Source organism: Nannospalax galili, unplaced genomic scaffold (assembly GCF_000622305.1).
Source record: "Nannospalax galili isolate Female #2095 unplaced genomic scaffold, S.galili_v1.0 scaffold368, whole genome shotgun sequence".
NCBI classification, from domain to species: Eukaryota; Metazoa; Chordata; class Mammalia; order Rodentia; family Spalacidae; genus Nannospalax; species Nannospalax galili.
This window is the reverse complement of record NW_008359963.1, coordinates 1,780,760-1,797,550: the sequence shown is the minus strand read 5'-3', so window position 1 is coordinate 1,797,550 and position 16,791 is coordinate 1,780,760. Positions and strand designations below refer to the sequence as shown.

The window sequence follows — 16,791 nt, the reverse complement described above, 5'->3', positions numbered from 1 at the left end:
CAGCTGGGGCTACAGGGAGACCCTGTCTCAAAAAGACCAAAACAAAACAAAACAAAACAAAAATCCATTTGCTTCCAGAATTGGAACAAAATGGCTACTACATGAGGACACAAAAATAGACAGCACATAGAAGCTGGAGGATAGGGTTCCTTTGCTTTCCAATAGCACTACAACATTGCTTCTACAACAGACACCCACAACTGATGTATGACCGGAGTTTAAAGGCAAATCTTACCATCCATCACTATCAGCAGCATTTACATTCACACCAAACTGTACCAGGAACTTCACAATTTCCGTGTGGCCTGCACACACAGCATTGTGAAGGGCTGTGATGCCTTCGTCATTTGGCAGGCTTGGGTCATCAACCTGTAACACATAAGGAGGGTAAGGGTCACTCCAGTTTCTTGTCACATCACCTGCCATTACTAAGTAGCTCTTTAGGAACAAGAAAACAGAGTCTTCAGTGGCATTTTTTAAAAATCATAATTAAAACTCATAAAATTAAAACTCATATAAAAGTTTAAAAATAGGAGCCAAGAGAACTGTATTAAGAAAAATCCTAAAAATAGGGCACATAGTATAGCCAAATGAAGTAGGTACTTACCACGAGAGGGTTTTATTTAAAAATTCTAATATCAGAAACTATATCCTATAGTTACATTTGTCTTCCAATTCCCACCACAAGCTGGTTTCTAAGTAGACATCCCACTTGCACTGGAATGTAAAAAGGGGTCAATTAAAAAATATCTTGAAGGAGGTGGATATGGTGGCACATGTATTCCCAGCACTCGGAAAGCTGAGGCAGGAGGATCACAAATTTGAGGCTTACATTCCAAGAATTTATTTCAAAAAACAATTTAAGAATTCTGCAAAGTAGAGACCACATCTGCAGTTTAATACTGTACAGTATAAACCTGTACATGAGCAACTTTTACAGGAGAAAAAATGTTCTTAAACAATGAAAAATACACCAAAGGACTTCAAGGGAAAACTGAACTTCAACATTGTCAAAACTCTGCTGTTACAGTTTAAAAATAGCACAGCCTATTTTAGAGCACGCTCAATTTTCCTCTCCACAACTCTACAGTCCCCCAAAAGAAAACTTTAAATAGACTTTCTCTATAGCAGCATTCTATTTTGAGCTTTAAAAAAAAAATACAAGGTTGTATTTAAGAAATTTACCTCATAGATAATCCGCTGTACAAGGTCAAATTCTCCTTCCAAAGATGAATCCAGGAGTAATGCAAGAGGGTTGAATTTCACCCGCATTCCATGAGCAATCCGCTCTGAGCCAGTTTTACGCAAGTTTGTCCTTTTGCCCTGCAGAGGAAATTCGTGGAAAATTAAAGAAGAGGCCAACAGCCAGAGGGAAAGAACATTCAGCTAAGTTAGAAAAAAGAACTTTATTGCTCAGCTTTTTGTTTGAGATGGTCTTGCTGTTTAGCTCAGGCTGGCCTAGAATTTGCCATGTACCCAGGCTGATTCTGACCTCGTGGTCCTCCTGCCTCAGTCTCCCAAGTGCTGGGATATAGGTGTGTTACCAACACCTGGCTATGGACATTAATGAACTAAATCTGGTGGTGAGTTGACTGGTTTCCTCTAGGATACCACAACTAGCCAAAAATGGGTCTCTAAATCACATAACACAGATTGGGCCAAAGGCCAAAGTCGGAATTATAACAGCTAACATATGATTATTTTCTTAATCTTCATACACAAAAGGAAACTAAGGCACACAGCCAGTTAACAGCAGGGCCAGGGTCTGAATACAGGTAAGCTGGCGTCTTTGAAGTCTCTTTTCCCATTTGTACCACAATGCCTCCTCAAGCAAAAACAAATGGTTCAGCTAAATAATACAGGTTATCAGTGATAATTAGACACACTGAGGAAGAAGTTTATGTGTTAAAATGTTTTAATGCTAGTCTTTTAAAAAGGCACTTAGCGGATGGCGATGGCTCAGTGGTTAAGAACACTTGCTCTCGCAGAGAGGCCAGGTTGGGTTCCTAGCACCCAAACTGGGTGGCTCACAACTACCTGTAACTCCAGTTCCAGGGAATCTGATACCCTCTTCTGGCCTCCACAGGCACACACATGGTGCACATACATGTTTACACCATCTATAACTTCTGCCTTGGGGCTAGCCTGGTGGCACAGGCCTGTAATCTCAGCTACTCTAAAGGCCTAGGCACCAGGATCACAAGTTCAAGGCCTGGCTGGGCAACTTAGTCTCCAAAAGGAAAGAAGAGCTGGGATACATAGCTCAGCTTGAGTGAGGCCCTGGGTTCAGTCCCAGTGCTGTCAAAACCCAAAATTAACCTAAAAGGACCCTCTTCATGCGAAGTAGTTATATGATAAAAGACAAACTGAAGACAGCCATGCTGTGGTGTGTGTGGCAGGGGAAGGCTTCCTAACCGGCCTTGGACACACAACTCACAGGAGGCAGAGACACCTGTCCGGTGATCTCTGGTGGGCGCATGCGTACAGAGTCTTCTTCAGGCCCCTCTGGCTCCCCAGATGGGTATGGTGGGGGTGGGTAGGGGGGGTATTCTTCTAGGTACACTTCAAGCAAATGGGGAGCCTCTAGGTTTGGTTCTTCTGCATCATTCTGGAAGTTTGGGCTGCTATCTGGGGCTCCTTCAGGCACATAATCGAGGCCTGCAGAAGGAGCTGGCGTGTCACTGGTCTCTGTACTGGCACTCCCTACATCCTCTGGGGTCAGTGGTTCAGGAACCACAGAGACCACCTCCTTCTCTGGCTCCACATGTAAATATGGGTTTGGGATTTCTATTGGGCTTTCTGTGCTGGCAGTCACTGAGCTCGATGACTTAGATGGGTAGGATGGGACAGAGATGGTCTCCATGGCAGCAATAGTAGTCCTCTGATACAAAAGCTTCTGAATATTTGGCCCATTAGGGCCCTCTGGCTCTGTGATGGAGCTGCGTTTCTTTAATGGCCTTGGTGCATTAGACAGTTTCTTTCGTAGGGCTTCTAAGTCAGCATCACTCTGATTCCGGTAAGGGTGAGATAAGAATGGCAGTAACTTAGTCGGGCTGAGTGGTCGGGGAATTCTTTCATTTTCATGGCTCTCATGAACTGAAGAAACAGGCTCTGTTTCAGGGTCAGGACTGCCAGGCTTGCCCTGGCTCCTGGAGTAGATGTTCTCCAGATGCTGCTGTGGGTTCTGGGCAGCAGCAATCACAGGCTTGCCATACACTAATTGGAAAAGAGAGAGAAGAAGCCCTGATTAGTGCTAATTAACAGAACTACTAACAGAAAGAGCTAATGGGAACTAAAGCCTCTTCAAGTTACTACATGACTCCTGCAAGCACAACAAATGTCTTAAAGTAACAAAACACAAAGTGAGGATTTCATCTTTGCATGAGCTTATTATAAAATCAAAATCTCCATTGATTGTAACATGCACCACTGTTTTACAAAACAGTAAAAACGTGTGGCCCATGGTAAGAAACCATGACCACAGACTGGGGCATTCAAATTAAAATGTCAAAATGTGAAGACTTTGAATCAGTGAAAATTGATAATCTGTTCCTGTGTACAGACTGAATCTAAACACACACTATGCAATGTTTCTCACTGTTCAACTGCAAATCAATGTGAGAAATCCCATTTGGTTTACAAAATTGAGACCCACTTATTTTTCCCAAAGTCATTCCCCTAAGCATTCCAATTATATCAAAATTATCTAATTCCCAAATTATTACATTATTGCTACTCATCAAGGATTTATGAAAGGACTGAGAGATAACACATACATTGGTTCTGTAATATCTAATTAATTTCTATAACACCACCGTGGCTCATAATTACATGTTTATTTTATGACTACAAAGAAAATCATTTTCAATCAATCAAATCAGGTCAACTGTATTCTAGTCCTATTATCTAACTAATGATTTTTTTTTTAAAAAAAACCTCCAATGTCCAGATTGAGTGTGTTTAACACAAACTAGTTTTATAGTTTTATTATAGTTTCTTATTTACTTAGTGGTGATGCCCTCATTAGAACAATTTAAAATACAGGAGAACGTTGCTTTTTAAAAATCAAGCTGGGTATGGTGGTACACTTGGGAGGCAGAGGTAAGGAGATTTCTATGCGTTTGAGGCCAGCCTGGTCTACATACTAAGTTCCAGGCCAACCAGGGCTACATAGTGAGACCCTGTTTCAAAAACCCAAAAAGTATTAAAAAAAAAAAAAAAAAAAAGACTCAAGAGACACTGTAGCTCTCCATCCAACATGCACCAAGAACAGCTAACTAATCCTGCTGCAAAGGTGTACGCAGCCTTCTGCACTGTGTAACCCCTGTGGATCCATTTCCCCCACACTGACAAGCTCCTTCAAAACTAAGGCCCAATCCATCCACCATCTGCAGCGCCTACTACAGCAGCTGACAGGTAGCAGGCACTCTGTTAAACTCCTAATTAAGAGGAGTCACAACTAAAGCTCTTAGAACAGCAGCATTTTGCTGTCTACTAGCAGCTTGACCTAGGACTTATGCCCCAAATCTATTCAGGTGAAAATGAGGCTGAGAATCTTATCACTATAGAGGGTAGGAGAGATGGCTTAACTTGTAAAAGCACTTCCACATAAGCCTGAGGGACCTGGGTTCTATTCCCAGAACCCACAGTGGAAGGAGAGAACCACTTTGGAAGATTGTTCACTGACATAAAAATAATTAAGAAAACAAAAAACCCATACCACTGGAAAAGTGAGGGCCTCGGATATGAGTCTTGGTCAAGGCACTCTGCACAGCCTGCTGGAAGTTTTTTCCTGGAGCCTGATGCTGGGTGTACATGGAATAGATTGAACTGGCTGCCACGGTCTGGGGTTTTCGGAAGCCAGATGGAGGGAGGGTGTCCTTGGAAGGCTGGGGAGTAAAGGGTCGAACTGCAGCAGCAGGTGGACTTTCTTGCTTAGATCCTGGAGAAAGGACTTGGTCTTGGCCACCTGAAGGTATGCTGGGAGACAGCAGCACCCTTGGCTGCTGTCCTGCTGGCTTGAGCTTATTTCCTGTGGATGTAGTGGCAGTTGGCAACTGCTGAAGATTTCCATCTGCCTTAACGTCAGAAGGTGACTGAGTGGTTTGTCCAAAATAAGGCAAATTAATCTGTTTTGGTTTTGTAGGAACAGGAGGTGGTACTTTAGCCACATTTTTGTTTGCAGCCTGTAACACACATGCATACACAGAAAGGTAGTTAAAATATCACACAACAGGATATACAGGATATCCTAGGTAACTTCATTTCACAAATATAAGCATATACTATAAAAATATTAGCTCTAGCGGCTGGGAAGTTAGGTCAGGGTTTAAGCACTTACTGTGCAAACAAGAGGCTCAGAGTTCAGATTCCCAGAACCTATGTAAATGACAGCAACCTGCCTGTGATTCCAGCCTTGGAAGACAGACAGTGGACCCCAGAAGCAAGCTGGCTAGGGAGACTACAAGCATCAGCAAGCTCTGGGTTTAGTTGAGAGACCCTGCCTCGAAGAATAAGGTAGACAGTATCTGAGGAAGATTCCCAACATCAACTTTGGGCCTCAACATGCAGATACAAACATACCATGCATGCCTGTTCACAAGAAAAGTAGACAAAAGAATACATCTACATTTTAAAATCACTAAAGCTCTAAATCAGATTTAATAAGCACTTGTAGCAATGCAATGTAATTCCCACTCCAGAACTTCCTTCTTGTTCCCATTTCTTAGCTGGGCAAAACTCTTAACTGCCATTCTTCACATTCAGATGGCACATTCAGATGGGATTCCTGTTCATCAGAATGGCATACAATTTAACAGCAACAACAAAAATCCCCAAACAAAAAACTCCAGAGCTGCAAACACCTAGCTTGTAGCATCTATCCATAACCAGCATACCCAAAGCTAAGATCCTGACAGCTACAGAAAGCTCCAATGTTCAACGTAATCTCAACTCCAGATTTCTCTGTGGACTTTTGTTTTCTTGTTCTTTGGACAGTCTGCAGCCCAGACTGGCTTTAGAACTGAGGCAATCCTCCTGCCTCAGCCTCCAGTGCTGGAATTTCAGACATGAGCTACCATGACTGCTTATCATATTTCAAAGAAATAAAACTGGACAACATGAATACTTTGTTCTTCAGTGTGCCTGTATTCTTTAGAAATAACAGAAATACATGACCTAGCCACAAATACGCCAGCCACTCCCCAGCATAGTGGGAGTGCACGAATACGTTCAAACAACATAAATGAAAATAACAGAATCCTATTTTTTAGTGTTCCAGATACATTTTATTTCTTCTACTCTCTCCCAAAATACTTTAAAATCTTTTCTTTAAAAATTCACTATAGAACTACCATTAATTTCTAACAACTGGTATAGTCCTTAAGTACCTGAGCATCCCGCAAGATGTCTTCACTGCTCTGGTTTTTCCTCAGTGTACTAAAGGAGGGTGGGGCAGCACACTGGTCCACTGTGTCAAACATGGAAAAGGGACGCACTTTCTTCTCTTTCTCCCTCAACAGAATGTCCCCATCATCAACTGAAGACAAAAAAAAAAAAAAAAGTCTTGATAGACAGACGGTTTAGAATAAAACTGTTTCTTCGCTCCTGTTTCTCTCACCTTAATCTCTGACACTCCACCCCCAGTGAGTGCTTTCCTATTTTTAAGCTAAATATAAAGAACCCAAACACTACAATTCTAATACTTTACTTCCTCAGTTAAATAAAGGGACTGAATAAACTGTCCCTACTTTTAACACACTAGAAAATGAGCTAGAAAAAAATACACACCGTTTAGAGGATCAAAACATAGTGTTTAGGAGTAGCATGAATAACCCTTACCTTGGTCTAGGGCATTCCCAGCACTCTGAGGAACAGAAGAGCCTTGGCTGGGTAAGAGGTCTGCATTGGAAGGGCTCCAATCAGGGCTAGCTGGATGGGTTTTAGAGCCTAGAATGAAGAAAAGCAACAACAAATAACTCAAGTTCTAAAGACAATTTCACTGGTTTGGTTCACCTTATTAAGACTTTTAACCTCGAAAAGCAGCTTTAAAGTTCAGACACAAAACCTTCCAGTAAATTTATTTAGAAAACAACTATTAGATTTTTGTTTCTATTTTTAAGATTTCCCACCTTACTCAAGTAGTTTAAAAATGGTCAAAGCAGCTGGGTGTGGTGGCGCACGCCTTTAGTCCTAGCACTCGGGAGGCAGAGGCAGGCGGATCTCTGTGAGTTCAAGGCCAGCTTGGTCTACATAGTGAGTTCCAGGACAGCTGAGGCTACAAGAAGACCCTGTCTCAAAAAGACAGAAAAAAAAAAGGTCAAAGCAAAGAAAAAAAATCTGCTTGAGCCAGGAAGACCTATAAGGGTCTGACTGTGTAAGAAAACTCTGTCATCACCAAGAAGACAATTCTAATCCAATAGACGTAGGCATGGAAGATGAGTCTTACAAAAATGCCTCCATGCTGTGTGCTTAATAAGGCAGAAACGTGTGCCAATGACTCTAACCTACCTTTCACAAATCAGGGTATTCAGAATTTTTCTGCACTAGTATCTAAATATCAAAGTCATGGCTTTTTTTCCTTAAAGAAGCACAACAATACAGCTCTACAGTAAAATCCAGACTATGTGGTATTATTGCTTCACAGCAGTAATTATAGAAAAACAACAAACACTGTAACGGGCTTTTTGTTTGTTTGTATATAACAATGGTTAAGAAAAAAGAACACTGGTTACTACTTTTCCTTCGAGGAGTGTGAATGAGAGACTATTTAGACCCTGCACTTCCGGAATACTATCATTTTCTCCCTCTACTATAAAATTCTGGTTTGTTCCCTCTCCATGTACCCGATGATGACCACATAGAATGCAAAGGTCACTAAAGCATGGAGCCTCTGCTGAAATCTCCCAGATGTTTACCTTTATTCTAAAATCTATCAGCAACCAATTCTCATGCATAAAAAGTACATGAACACTTAACAGCATTCCCAAAAGCTTGGATTCCCAGCCTCATTTTCTCTGAGGATGATACTGCTAACATGTACAGGCAGTCTCTTCACACAAAACAGAAACTTTTCACATTATTTCAGGACAAAATTTCCTTTACAACAAGGATTATTATTTGTGTGTGTGTGTGTGTGTGTGTGTGTGTGAGAGAGAGAGAGAGAGAGAGAGAGAGAGAGAGAGAGAGAGAGAAGATATTGCTGTGTAGCTCAGGTCAGTGTGAAACACATAATCCTCCTGTTTAACTTCTGTGGAGAACGCTGGACTTACAGGTGAGCAACATATACACAGCAAGAAGGAAACTTCTGAAATAACTTAGATTTTATTATATTTTGTTTCCTGAGTAGAATAATACTGTTTAGGGTTAAATTGGGCGGGGGGCACTAGCAAAAAATAAAAGAATTTTAGATTTTAAAAATAAAGGATATGAAGACTTTTAAAAACTCATGTTTTGAAAATCTCATGGGGATGGGGAAAAACTGAACTATTAAAGAATTTAGAAATCACTATTACCTTTATTTTGCAAAGCAGCCCCAGACCTCATATTGGGTAACGTCTGCATCTTCACTGAGCCTTCCGATGACTGCATGACCAAGGACCCATCAGGCAGGGCTGGCTTCACCAGCAGCTCAGGTCTAGAGGGCATCCGTGGCATGGTAGATGACTGAATGTAAGGGCCTACCGCGGCCACACGACTTGGGGCTGACACTGCTTGCTGGGGAAGATTTCCATCAGGTGAAACCTGAGTGAAATATTACAAGTCTTACTAGATTGTCAAATTCAAAAAAGATTGAAATTTTCATAATGAACACTTTCAGAATTTAGCCACAGTCTACAAAAAAAGACACACTCCACAATGAACTCTCAGTCGCACTTTGCTACAAGTATGAGAAAGAAAAGAGAGCAACAAGGTAGGAACATTAAAAAGTGAGAAAGCCACAAATCATCCTTGAGGCTGTGATGCCATCTCTGAGGACAAACCATGCATGGATTCTGAGGAAGCTGCTTCTCCTCCCCTGGCCGGGTGCACAGCCCACTCGCTCACCGGGAGATTTTCTTTTTGCTGCAGTGCTGCCTTCTTCTTCCACAGCCGGTCCCTCAGCTCGTTAACACGCTTGTCCATGACTGCCACTTCTGAATTGCGCTTATTCAAACACTCCCTCTGTTGTTGCAGTTTGGCATTCTGTTCTTGGTTCAATTTGTTTCTTAACTGAAAAGAAAAGGGAGGAAACAAAAAGATAGTCAAGAGGTAGGAAGAAAAGTAACTTCAGGAGGTAATCACATAGTTAACCATCATACAATTTCTAAAAATGGAAGGCGCTTCCACCCCTCCACAGACCTCACCTCCTGGGTTAACATTAAGTGACATCTGTGCTAGACCACGGGCTGTGGTTATGACTCCAATTTCCTGTTTGAGGCTCCTTAAAGTTTATTCTGGATTCTCTGGAGTTTAGGCCTCCCCTCTCCACCCACCTTAAGGAAAAGCAGCTGAACTTTAGCACCGAAATGGCCACTTCTATGGACAGTCAGCCTTTCTAGGGAGGAGCTTGTGCTGTGTGTACTGAGTACCTGCAGTTCCTTGTAGAGGCGATCAAGCTCAGCCACGGCTGACTGGTTGTCGTGATGGCCATCAATCCTGCCGTTCTTGAGCATCTCTAGCTGCCTTGTAAGTTCCTCTACTTTCGACACGGCCAGAACTAGCTCCCTCTGTTTCTGCTGGAACAAGCTATTCATCTGTTCAATTTCCTCCACTAGAATAGAGAGAACAACTACAACTGAAAACCAAAGACCAGACTACTTCCCAGGCAACCAGGCTTCCTAATGAAGTTTCTAACGAGTAGAGAACGCTCTGAGACTGTCTTAGAACCAACCTACTTTTAGAAGCAACTGAAATCAACACAGACAGTTCTAAACGACTGTTTTTCTGTCTGGATATAGACATTTGAAGACTGCAGTATTTTAGAGTGAATATAGTAAACATTAAACTCCAAGTTTTTAAAAATAAAATGCTTTTAAAACTTTTGTTCCCAATTTTATAATGATAGATGAACTGAATCATTAAAAAAAATTTCTGAAGAATTTATTTTTATTTTATGTGTATGAGTGCCTGTGTGTGTACATATATATATAGATATATATATTTAAATATATCTATATCTATATAGAGAGAGAGACAGACAGACAGACAGACAGACAGAGACAGAGACACCATGTGCATGTTTGGTGCTTGTGGAGACCAGAAGAGGGCATCAGATCCCCTAGAACTGGAGTTACAGGTGTTTGTGAGTGGTCATGTGGGTGCTGGGAACCAAACAAGGGTCCTCTGCAAGAAGAGCAAGTGCTTTTAACCACTGAGCCATCTCTCCAGCCTTGAGTAACTAAAATTTTAATTATTACTAATATGATAATATAGTAAGTGGAGATATCACATGAACAAAAATCCTCATCTTCATAAAATTCTTGATCAGAAAATAATTTAGCTTCCAGAAGTAATTTTAAAATCTTCTCTAAAATACTCAACACTAACTTCAACTGAGAGAGTAACTGTGAACTACTTTTTCAAAAACTCCTCAGTACTTAGTCTCACTACGACTCTGTATGAACTTCCTGTACCACTTTGATTTCTTCTGCCAGAATAGCTTCAAGTGCAGCCTCTACTGTCTACTGGGAGCAGCTCACCAAGTTTCCCATTGCTCAGCCTCTTCTGTTCCACATGGCCCTTGAGTGCTCTCACTTTTTTAAGCTTGGCCTCCTGATTCTCAGCTATTTCTTTGAGCCGCTTCAGCTTCTCCTGCTCAGCAGCTTGCTGCTGTTGACGCTGATCTTGCTGCTTTAAGAATTTCAAACGCTGCTCCTAAAGGTGGAAAAAGGAAGCATTCATCAGGCCTATCATTCTAAACAGGTACACTGCTAACCTCAAAATAATCTCACCCCAACTTTGGATGCTGAGATTGCTACCCCAACCTTGGATGCTAAGATTGTGGTGCACTTGAAATGCTGTTCAGTACCTCCCCCTGCCCCCATCCTATATGCTGCCTTCACAATCATCTGGGCAGTATGTTTGAAACAGGCACACCTGGGCCCACCCTAGAAGCTCTTGAAGATCCAGGAATTAGTATTTTTAATCCAAGTGGTTCCTATTATAGTAAGCCAAGCAATGACCCTAGAACTAATTTTCATAAAGTACTGCTTAAAAAAAGATACTTTGTGTATGTGGTGGATGGAATACTTCTATGTGGGTATATGCACTTGTACATGCATGTGGAGGCCAGAGGTCAGTGTTAGGCATCTTCCTTGATTACTGTCCACATTACTTTTATAGAGTAAGTTTCTCATTGAACCTGAACCGGCTAGGCTATGTGGCCAATGGGCTTCAGGGATCTGTCTGTCTCCGTAACTCCCACCCCCAACACATACACCCAGTGCTAGAGTTCCAGATACTGCCACTGTGCCCAGTTTTTACTGAGTGCTAGGGATCCAAACTCAGTTTCTCATGCTTGTCCAGCAGGCACTTTACCAACTAAGTCATCTCTCCAATTCCAAATGCTTCCTTTAAGAAGCTAGATTTGGACGGGCAAGATGGCTTACTGGGTAAAGGTGCTTGCCTGACAGTTCTTTCTCTAGAGTTCACATGTGCTCTGACCTCCACACATGTGCTGTAGTGCACATGCACATATACAATAAATAATATAATACAATTTTTAAGCCAATTTTAAGAAGCAGCTTATTTGAGTTGGAAGGCAATGTAAAAAAGTAGTTAAATGTAGATGTGAATTCAAATTGAGACCAAACCCAAGCTCTGCCATGGACTTCTATGAGAAGCTAGGAACATTCTATAGCTTCCCCACAAGTACACGTCCATACTTCTTCCACTACAAATTGAGGACACGCAACAATACCTAGTTTCTGTGACAAAGAGCAGACGAAACAGGAACAGTAAATCTTTAAACAGTATATAATAATATAGTATATATGCTCTAAATAGGAACTGAAAAGACACACAAAAAAAGTAACACTTGCAGAAAAACTGCAATTATGTAATTTAAAAACTTACTATCTTAAAAATTTTAACTAACACACAAACTATTATCAAGGGTAAAGTTCTCAGATCAATATGTCGAAAGCATGTAACTAACATGGGTTTTCAAACTGAAGATCTTGAAGTCAGACAGAAACACATTTTTTCAACCAGGCCTAAAGGTGATTCATTAAAGTTTAAGAAGCAATGTGGGGGCTGGAGAGGTGGCTCAGTGGTTAAGAGCACTGGCTGCTCTTGCAGAGGACCCAGGGTCGATTCCCAGCACCCACATGGTAGCTAACAACCACCCATAACTCCAGTTCCAAGGGGATTTGATGCCCCCTTCTGATCTCCATGGGCATTGCATGACAGGGGTGCACTTACACTCAATACACAAAAAAATTTTTAAAAAATAAAAAAAAAATTTTTAATAAAGAAGCAATGTGGCACATGACTGGAAAGGTGGTGCATGGTCTTACAAAATGAATGAATGCATAGGAAAGTAGGAAGTGTTACATGCAAAGGCACAGTGTATGCTGGGAACAGCCTAAAACATTTCCTGGCCATTACTCAAGTGGTAACTTGATGAAGCATCAATTGTCTATTCTGGCTTCAGTAACCTTACAGTCACTAAAGGACTGGCCGGCTAAGGATCCTGAGTGTGTAAACTGAGGGCTGACAAGCCAGACAGAGCCGGAAGGCCAAATCCAAGTTGCTAGGTTTTTGTTTTTTGCTTAATCCATGTGCCCCAGTGTGTACACATAGAGGTCAGGGGACAACTTTAGGTTGTTACAGAGGGTCTCTCATTTCCTGTTGCATAAGCTAGGCTAGCTGGCCTTCAAACCTGTGGGATTCTCCTGTCTCCACCTCCCATCTCACCATAGAAATGTTGGGATTATAGACATCAGCCTACCAGGTCTGGCTTTATGTAGGTTCTGAGATCTAAACTCAGATCCTCACACTTGTACAGCAAATATTTTGCCCACTGAGCCATCTCCCCAGCCCTTAGCTTGCTGATTTTATAAATAAAACTTTATTAGAACAAAACAATACTGATCTGGCTATTCATAAACCAGGTAAGCAAAGTCTGGTTTCTATGGAGCCCTAATGAGAAAAGAGACAGGCATCTGCTTGTAATCACAAGCCTACGGCTGGAAGAAGCACCAGTGAAACTAGTTTTGATGATAATTAAGAGGCTTCTTATGGCAATTTTCCTCCTTGAAGGCCAAGACCAGGATTGATTTGTAAGAGAAGAACGTCCCCAATAAAGGACTGTTGGCACTGAGCAACAGCAGTCAATATTAATAAACTTTGTAGTTGCTCCTGCTGCGGCCCAGAGTATCTCCTAAGAGCAAAACGAAGTGCTCTTTATAACTTTCCCATTTCACTGATTCCCAATGCAGGATAATTAGCTTTGATCAAAATCAAATGATCAGGCCAGGCACAGTGCAGGACTCTGTAGCCCCAGCTATTCTGGAGACTGGGGTGGGGGAGAGGGAACACTAGAGTCCAATAGTTTGAGGCTAGCGTGGGTAACATAGAGACACAGACCCAACTAAAAAGAAAATATTAATAATAATTAGGGGTCAGGAAAATCTTGAACTAGAATGATACAGGATTTCTGAAAAATGCTGAAGGGAAGCAAAGTACCACACAGCAGGTGACAGGGTAGCTGGTCACATCAATTACATGGGAGGCAACTGCCTCTGTAAGCAGGGTAGACTATAAAAAGCTTTACATGTACATCAACAGAGGCAGACTGTTAAATCTTTGAAAAGCATTACCTTAGTAGCCAGCATTTGTTGCTGGGCCTCAATCTGTTGCTGCTGGCGAGATGCCATTTCCTGAAGTTCAGCAAGTGTCAAATCCATCCTAGGACTATTAACCTATGAATAAAAACACAACCATAATCCATCTTACTAAATTATGTTCAGAGACTCCATCCTCAAAGGCCTACTTTAATAAAAGTTTCATCTAAACCCCAATTGCCTCACCCTGTGACCCTGTTCATCATGGAAGAAACCAGAGCAGTCTGCGTCCTGGTTCCCCTTAAGCAATTTGGGTAACCTCTTCAGAGGATGGTTTGATAAGAAAAGGAGGTAGGGCTGGGTGTGATGGCACATGCCTTTAATCCCAGCAATTTGGGAGACAGAGGCAGGCGTATCTCTGTGAGTTCAAGGCCAGCATGGTCTACATAGTGAGTTCCAGGACAGCTGGGGCTACAGGGAGACACTGGTAAAAAAAAAAAAAAAAAAAAAAAAAAGAATAGGAGGTAGGAATTCACTAGGCAGTTAGTGTAATGACCCCAAAGAAAAGTAGCCAGTTTCTTGGGCCTCTTAGCAACAATACTCCATTCCAAAGGTCAAAAATGTTAAAAGTATTTGGGAGCTTTTATCTAATCCTTAAAAGATTTTAGGGTTACCTCTTCAGAGGGGGGAATGGTAGAGTAGCAAAAAGCCCCATAAATTTAACTGGTCCAGACTATAAAATGTTGGTGGGCCCACTGGAGATATGGGAGGAGTTGGAGGGGAAGGAGTGGGCATGGATTTGATCAAAACACCTTATATGCTTATATGCCTGTATGAAATTCTCAATAAAAAATATTTTGGTTTTTAATTTCATCTAGGGCTAGAAAGGTGGCTCAGTGGTTAAGAACACTGGTTGTTCTTGCAGAAGACCCAGGTTCGAATCCCAGCACCCACATGGCAGCTAACAACTGTCTGTAACTCTAGTTCTAGGGGATCCAACAGCCTCTTCTGTCCTCTGCGGGCATTGCATGACATGGGTGCACTTACCTACGTGCAGGAAATACATGCATACACATAAAATAAAAATAATAAAATATTTTTAAAAATTTCATCTAAACAAATCATGGCAAAGTTATTCAGACATTAATTTTTACATTAATATTCAATGAGTTGACATAGTTAAAATGTAAGACATACTAACACAGAGACCTATGATCTTTTAAGTAGTAAACTATAAATTAAATAGTTTGGTCAGGAACACAAACAGAAGAATTCAGAATTACTTTGTTCTGTTCAGACAGTAGTTTGTGATCACTTTAAACACAATATTAAGAGTGTTGGCAGCAAACCTATAACATAGTCATCAGAACAACAAAGGGAGGCTTTTGGAAGCCCTTGTCAAGAAACTCCAATAGACTCTCATATAAACATTTGAAAATTGCCCTGTTCTGACTTTTTCTAGTTCCCTGTCTAGAACTTGTAATGCTAATTACTCTTGCCTTTACTTCTCCTTCACATCTCCTATTCATGATTCAAGGACTTTCTTTTCCCCTTAGAAATAAGAGTTTTGCAATTTGGAAGTCTTTTGGATAGACCCACTGAAGGGGCACTCCAATTGCCTCACCCTGCGTCCCTGTTCAGCACTGAAGAAGCCAGAGCAGTCTGCGTCCCAATTCCTTATTGGCAATTTGGGTAAGCTCTTCAGAGGATGGTGTGATAAGAATAGGAGGTAGGAATTGGCTAGGCAGTTAGGGTAAAAAGACCCCAAAGAAAAGTAGTCAGTTTCTTGGCTAAGAGCCAAAATATCCTTGGGCCTCTTAGCAACATACTGTGTTCCAAAGGCCAAAAATGTCAAAAGTATTTTGGAACTTGTATCTAATCCTTTAAAAATTTTAGGATTACCTCTTCAGAGGGGGGAATGTTAGAGTAGCCAAAATCCCCATAAAAATAAATGAATGAAAGAAAAAAAAAAGAAAAAGAAAAAAGTGATGGGGAGATATGGGAAGTGTTGGAGGGGAGGGAGTGGGCATGGATTTGATCAGAATACCTTATATGCATGTATGAAATTTTCAATTAAGTTTTTGTGAAAGTTGTGGGCATGGATTTGATCAGAACACCTTATATGCATGTATGAAATTTTCAATTAAGTTTTTGTAAAAGTTAAAAAAAGGGGGGGATATCAGAGCTGTTGTTGTCAGCAGTCCTCCCTTTAGCAGAGAATGTAGTTTGGACTTAACGTTTTAGGCTCATCTCACCCTAGGACATGCCATCCTGGTTTCCTACAGATTAGGGTTAAGGTTAGTGTTAGGGATAGGGTACAAATTCACGTTCGGGTTATGGTTAGGGTTAGAGTTATTGTTATGGCTAGATCTAGGGCTAGGGCTAGGGCTACTGCTAGAGCTAGAGCTAGTTTTAGGGTTAGGGTTAGGGTTCGGTTTCGGGTTCAGTTTTGGGTTCGGGTTAGGTTTAGGGTTAGGATTATGGTTAGGTTTAGAGGTAAGGGTTATGGTTAGCTTTAGTGTTAGCGTTAGAGTTTGGGTGTGGGTTCTGGTTAAGGTTCAGGTTCATTTTAACGTTATGGTTGGGGTTAGGATTAGGGTTAGGGTTAAGATAGGGCTAGGGCTATGGTTAGGGTTAGGGCTAGTGCTACCAGTAGGGATAGGGTTAGGGTTAGGTTTAACATTAGGGTTAGGGGTTAGGGGTTAGTGTTATGGTTATGGTTATGGTTAAGGTTAGGTTTAGGGCTAGGGCTAGGACTAGTGTTAGGGCTAGGGAAAGGGATATGGCTAGGGTTAGGGTTAGGATTTGGTTTTGTGTTCGGGTTCAGTATGGGCCTGGGGCTGGGACTGGGCTTGGGGTTGTGGTTGTGGTTGGGGTTCATGTTCGTATTCGGGTTCAAGTTCTGATTAGGGTTTGGATTAGTGTTCGGGTTCGGGTACAGATTAGTGTTAGGGGTAAGTTTCGGGTTAGTCTTAGTATTAGGGTTAGGGTTAGGGTTAGAGGTTAGGGTTAGAGTTAGGGTTCG

At 41.5% G+C, this 16,791-nt stretch overlaps 1 protein-coding gene across 1 annotated transcript in view; it reads right to left on the bottom strand.

Annotated features, from left to right (window-relative positions):
• Window positions 1–16,791, bottom strand: part of Tp53bp2 (tumor protein p53 binding protein 2) — a 63,052-nt gene that overhangs the window by 9,406 nt on the left and 36,855 nt on the right. The window contains exons 5-15 of the mRNA XM_008823741.3: window positions 13,803–13,904; window positions 10,680–10,854; window positions 9,570–9,751; window positions 9,046–9,210; window positions 8,514–8,742; window positions 6,841–6,948; window positions 6,390–6,538; window positions 4,721–5,186; window positions 2,438–3,216; window positions 1,186–1,323; window positions 236–369 (exon numbers count right to left, since the gene is read on the bottom strand). Coding sequence (XP_008821963.2) covers window positions 236–369; window positions 1,186–1,323; window positions 2,438–3,216; window positions 4,721–5,186; window positions 6,390–6,538; window positions 6,841–6,948; window positions 8,514–8,742; window positions 9,046–9,210; window positions 9,570–9,751; window positions 10,680–10,854; window positions 13,803–13,904 — 2,627 coding nt within the window. The remainder of the gene's footprint in view (window positions 1–235; window positions 370–1,185; window positions 1,324–2,437; window positions 3,217–4,720; window positions 5,187–6,389; window positions 6,539–6,840; window positions 6,949–8,513; window positions 8,743–9,045; window positions 9,211–9,569; window positions 9,752–10,679; window positions 10,855–13,802; window positions 13,905–16,791) is intronic.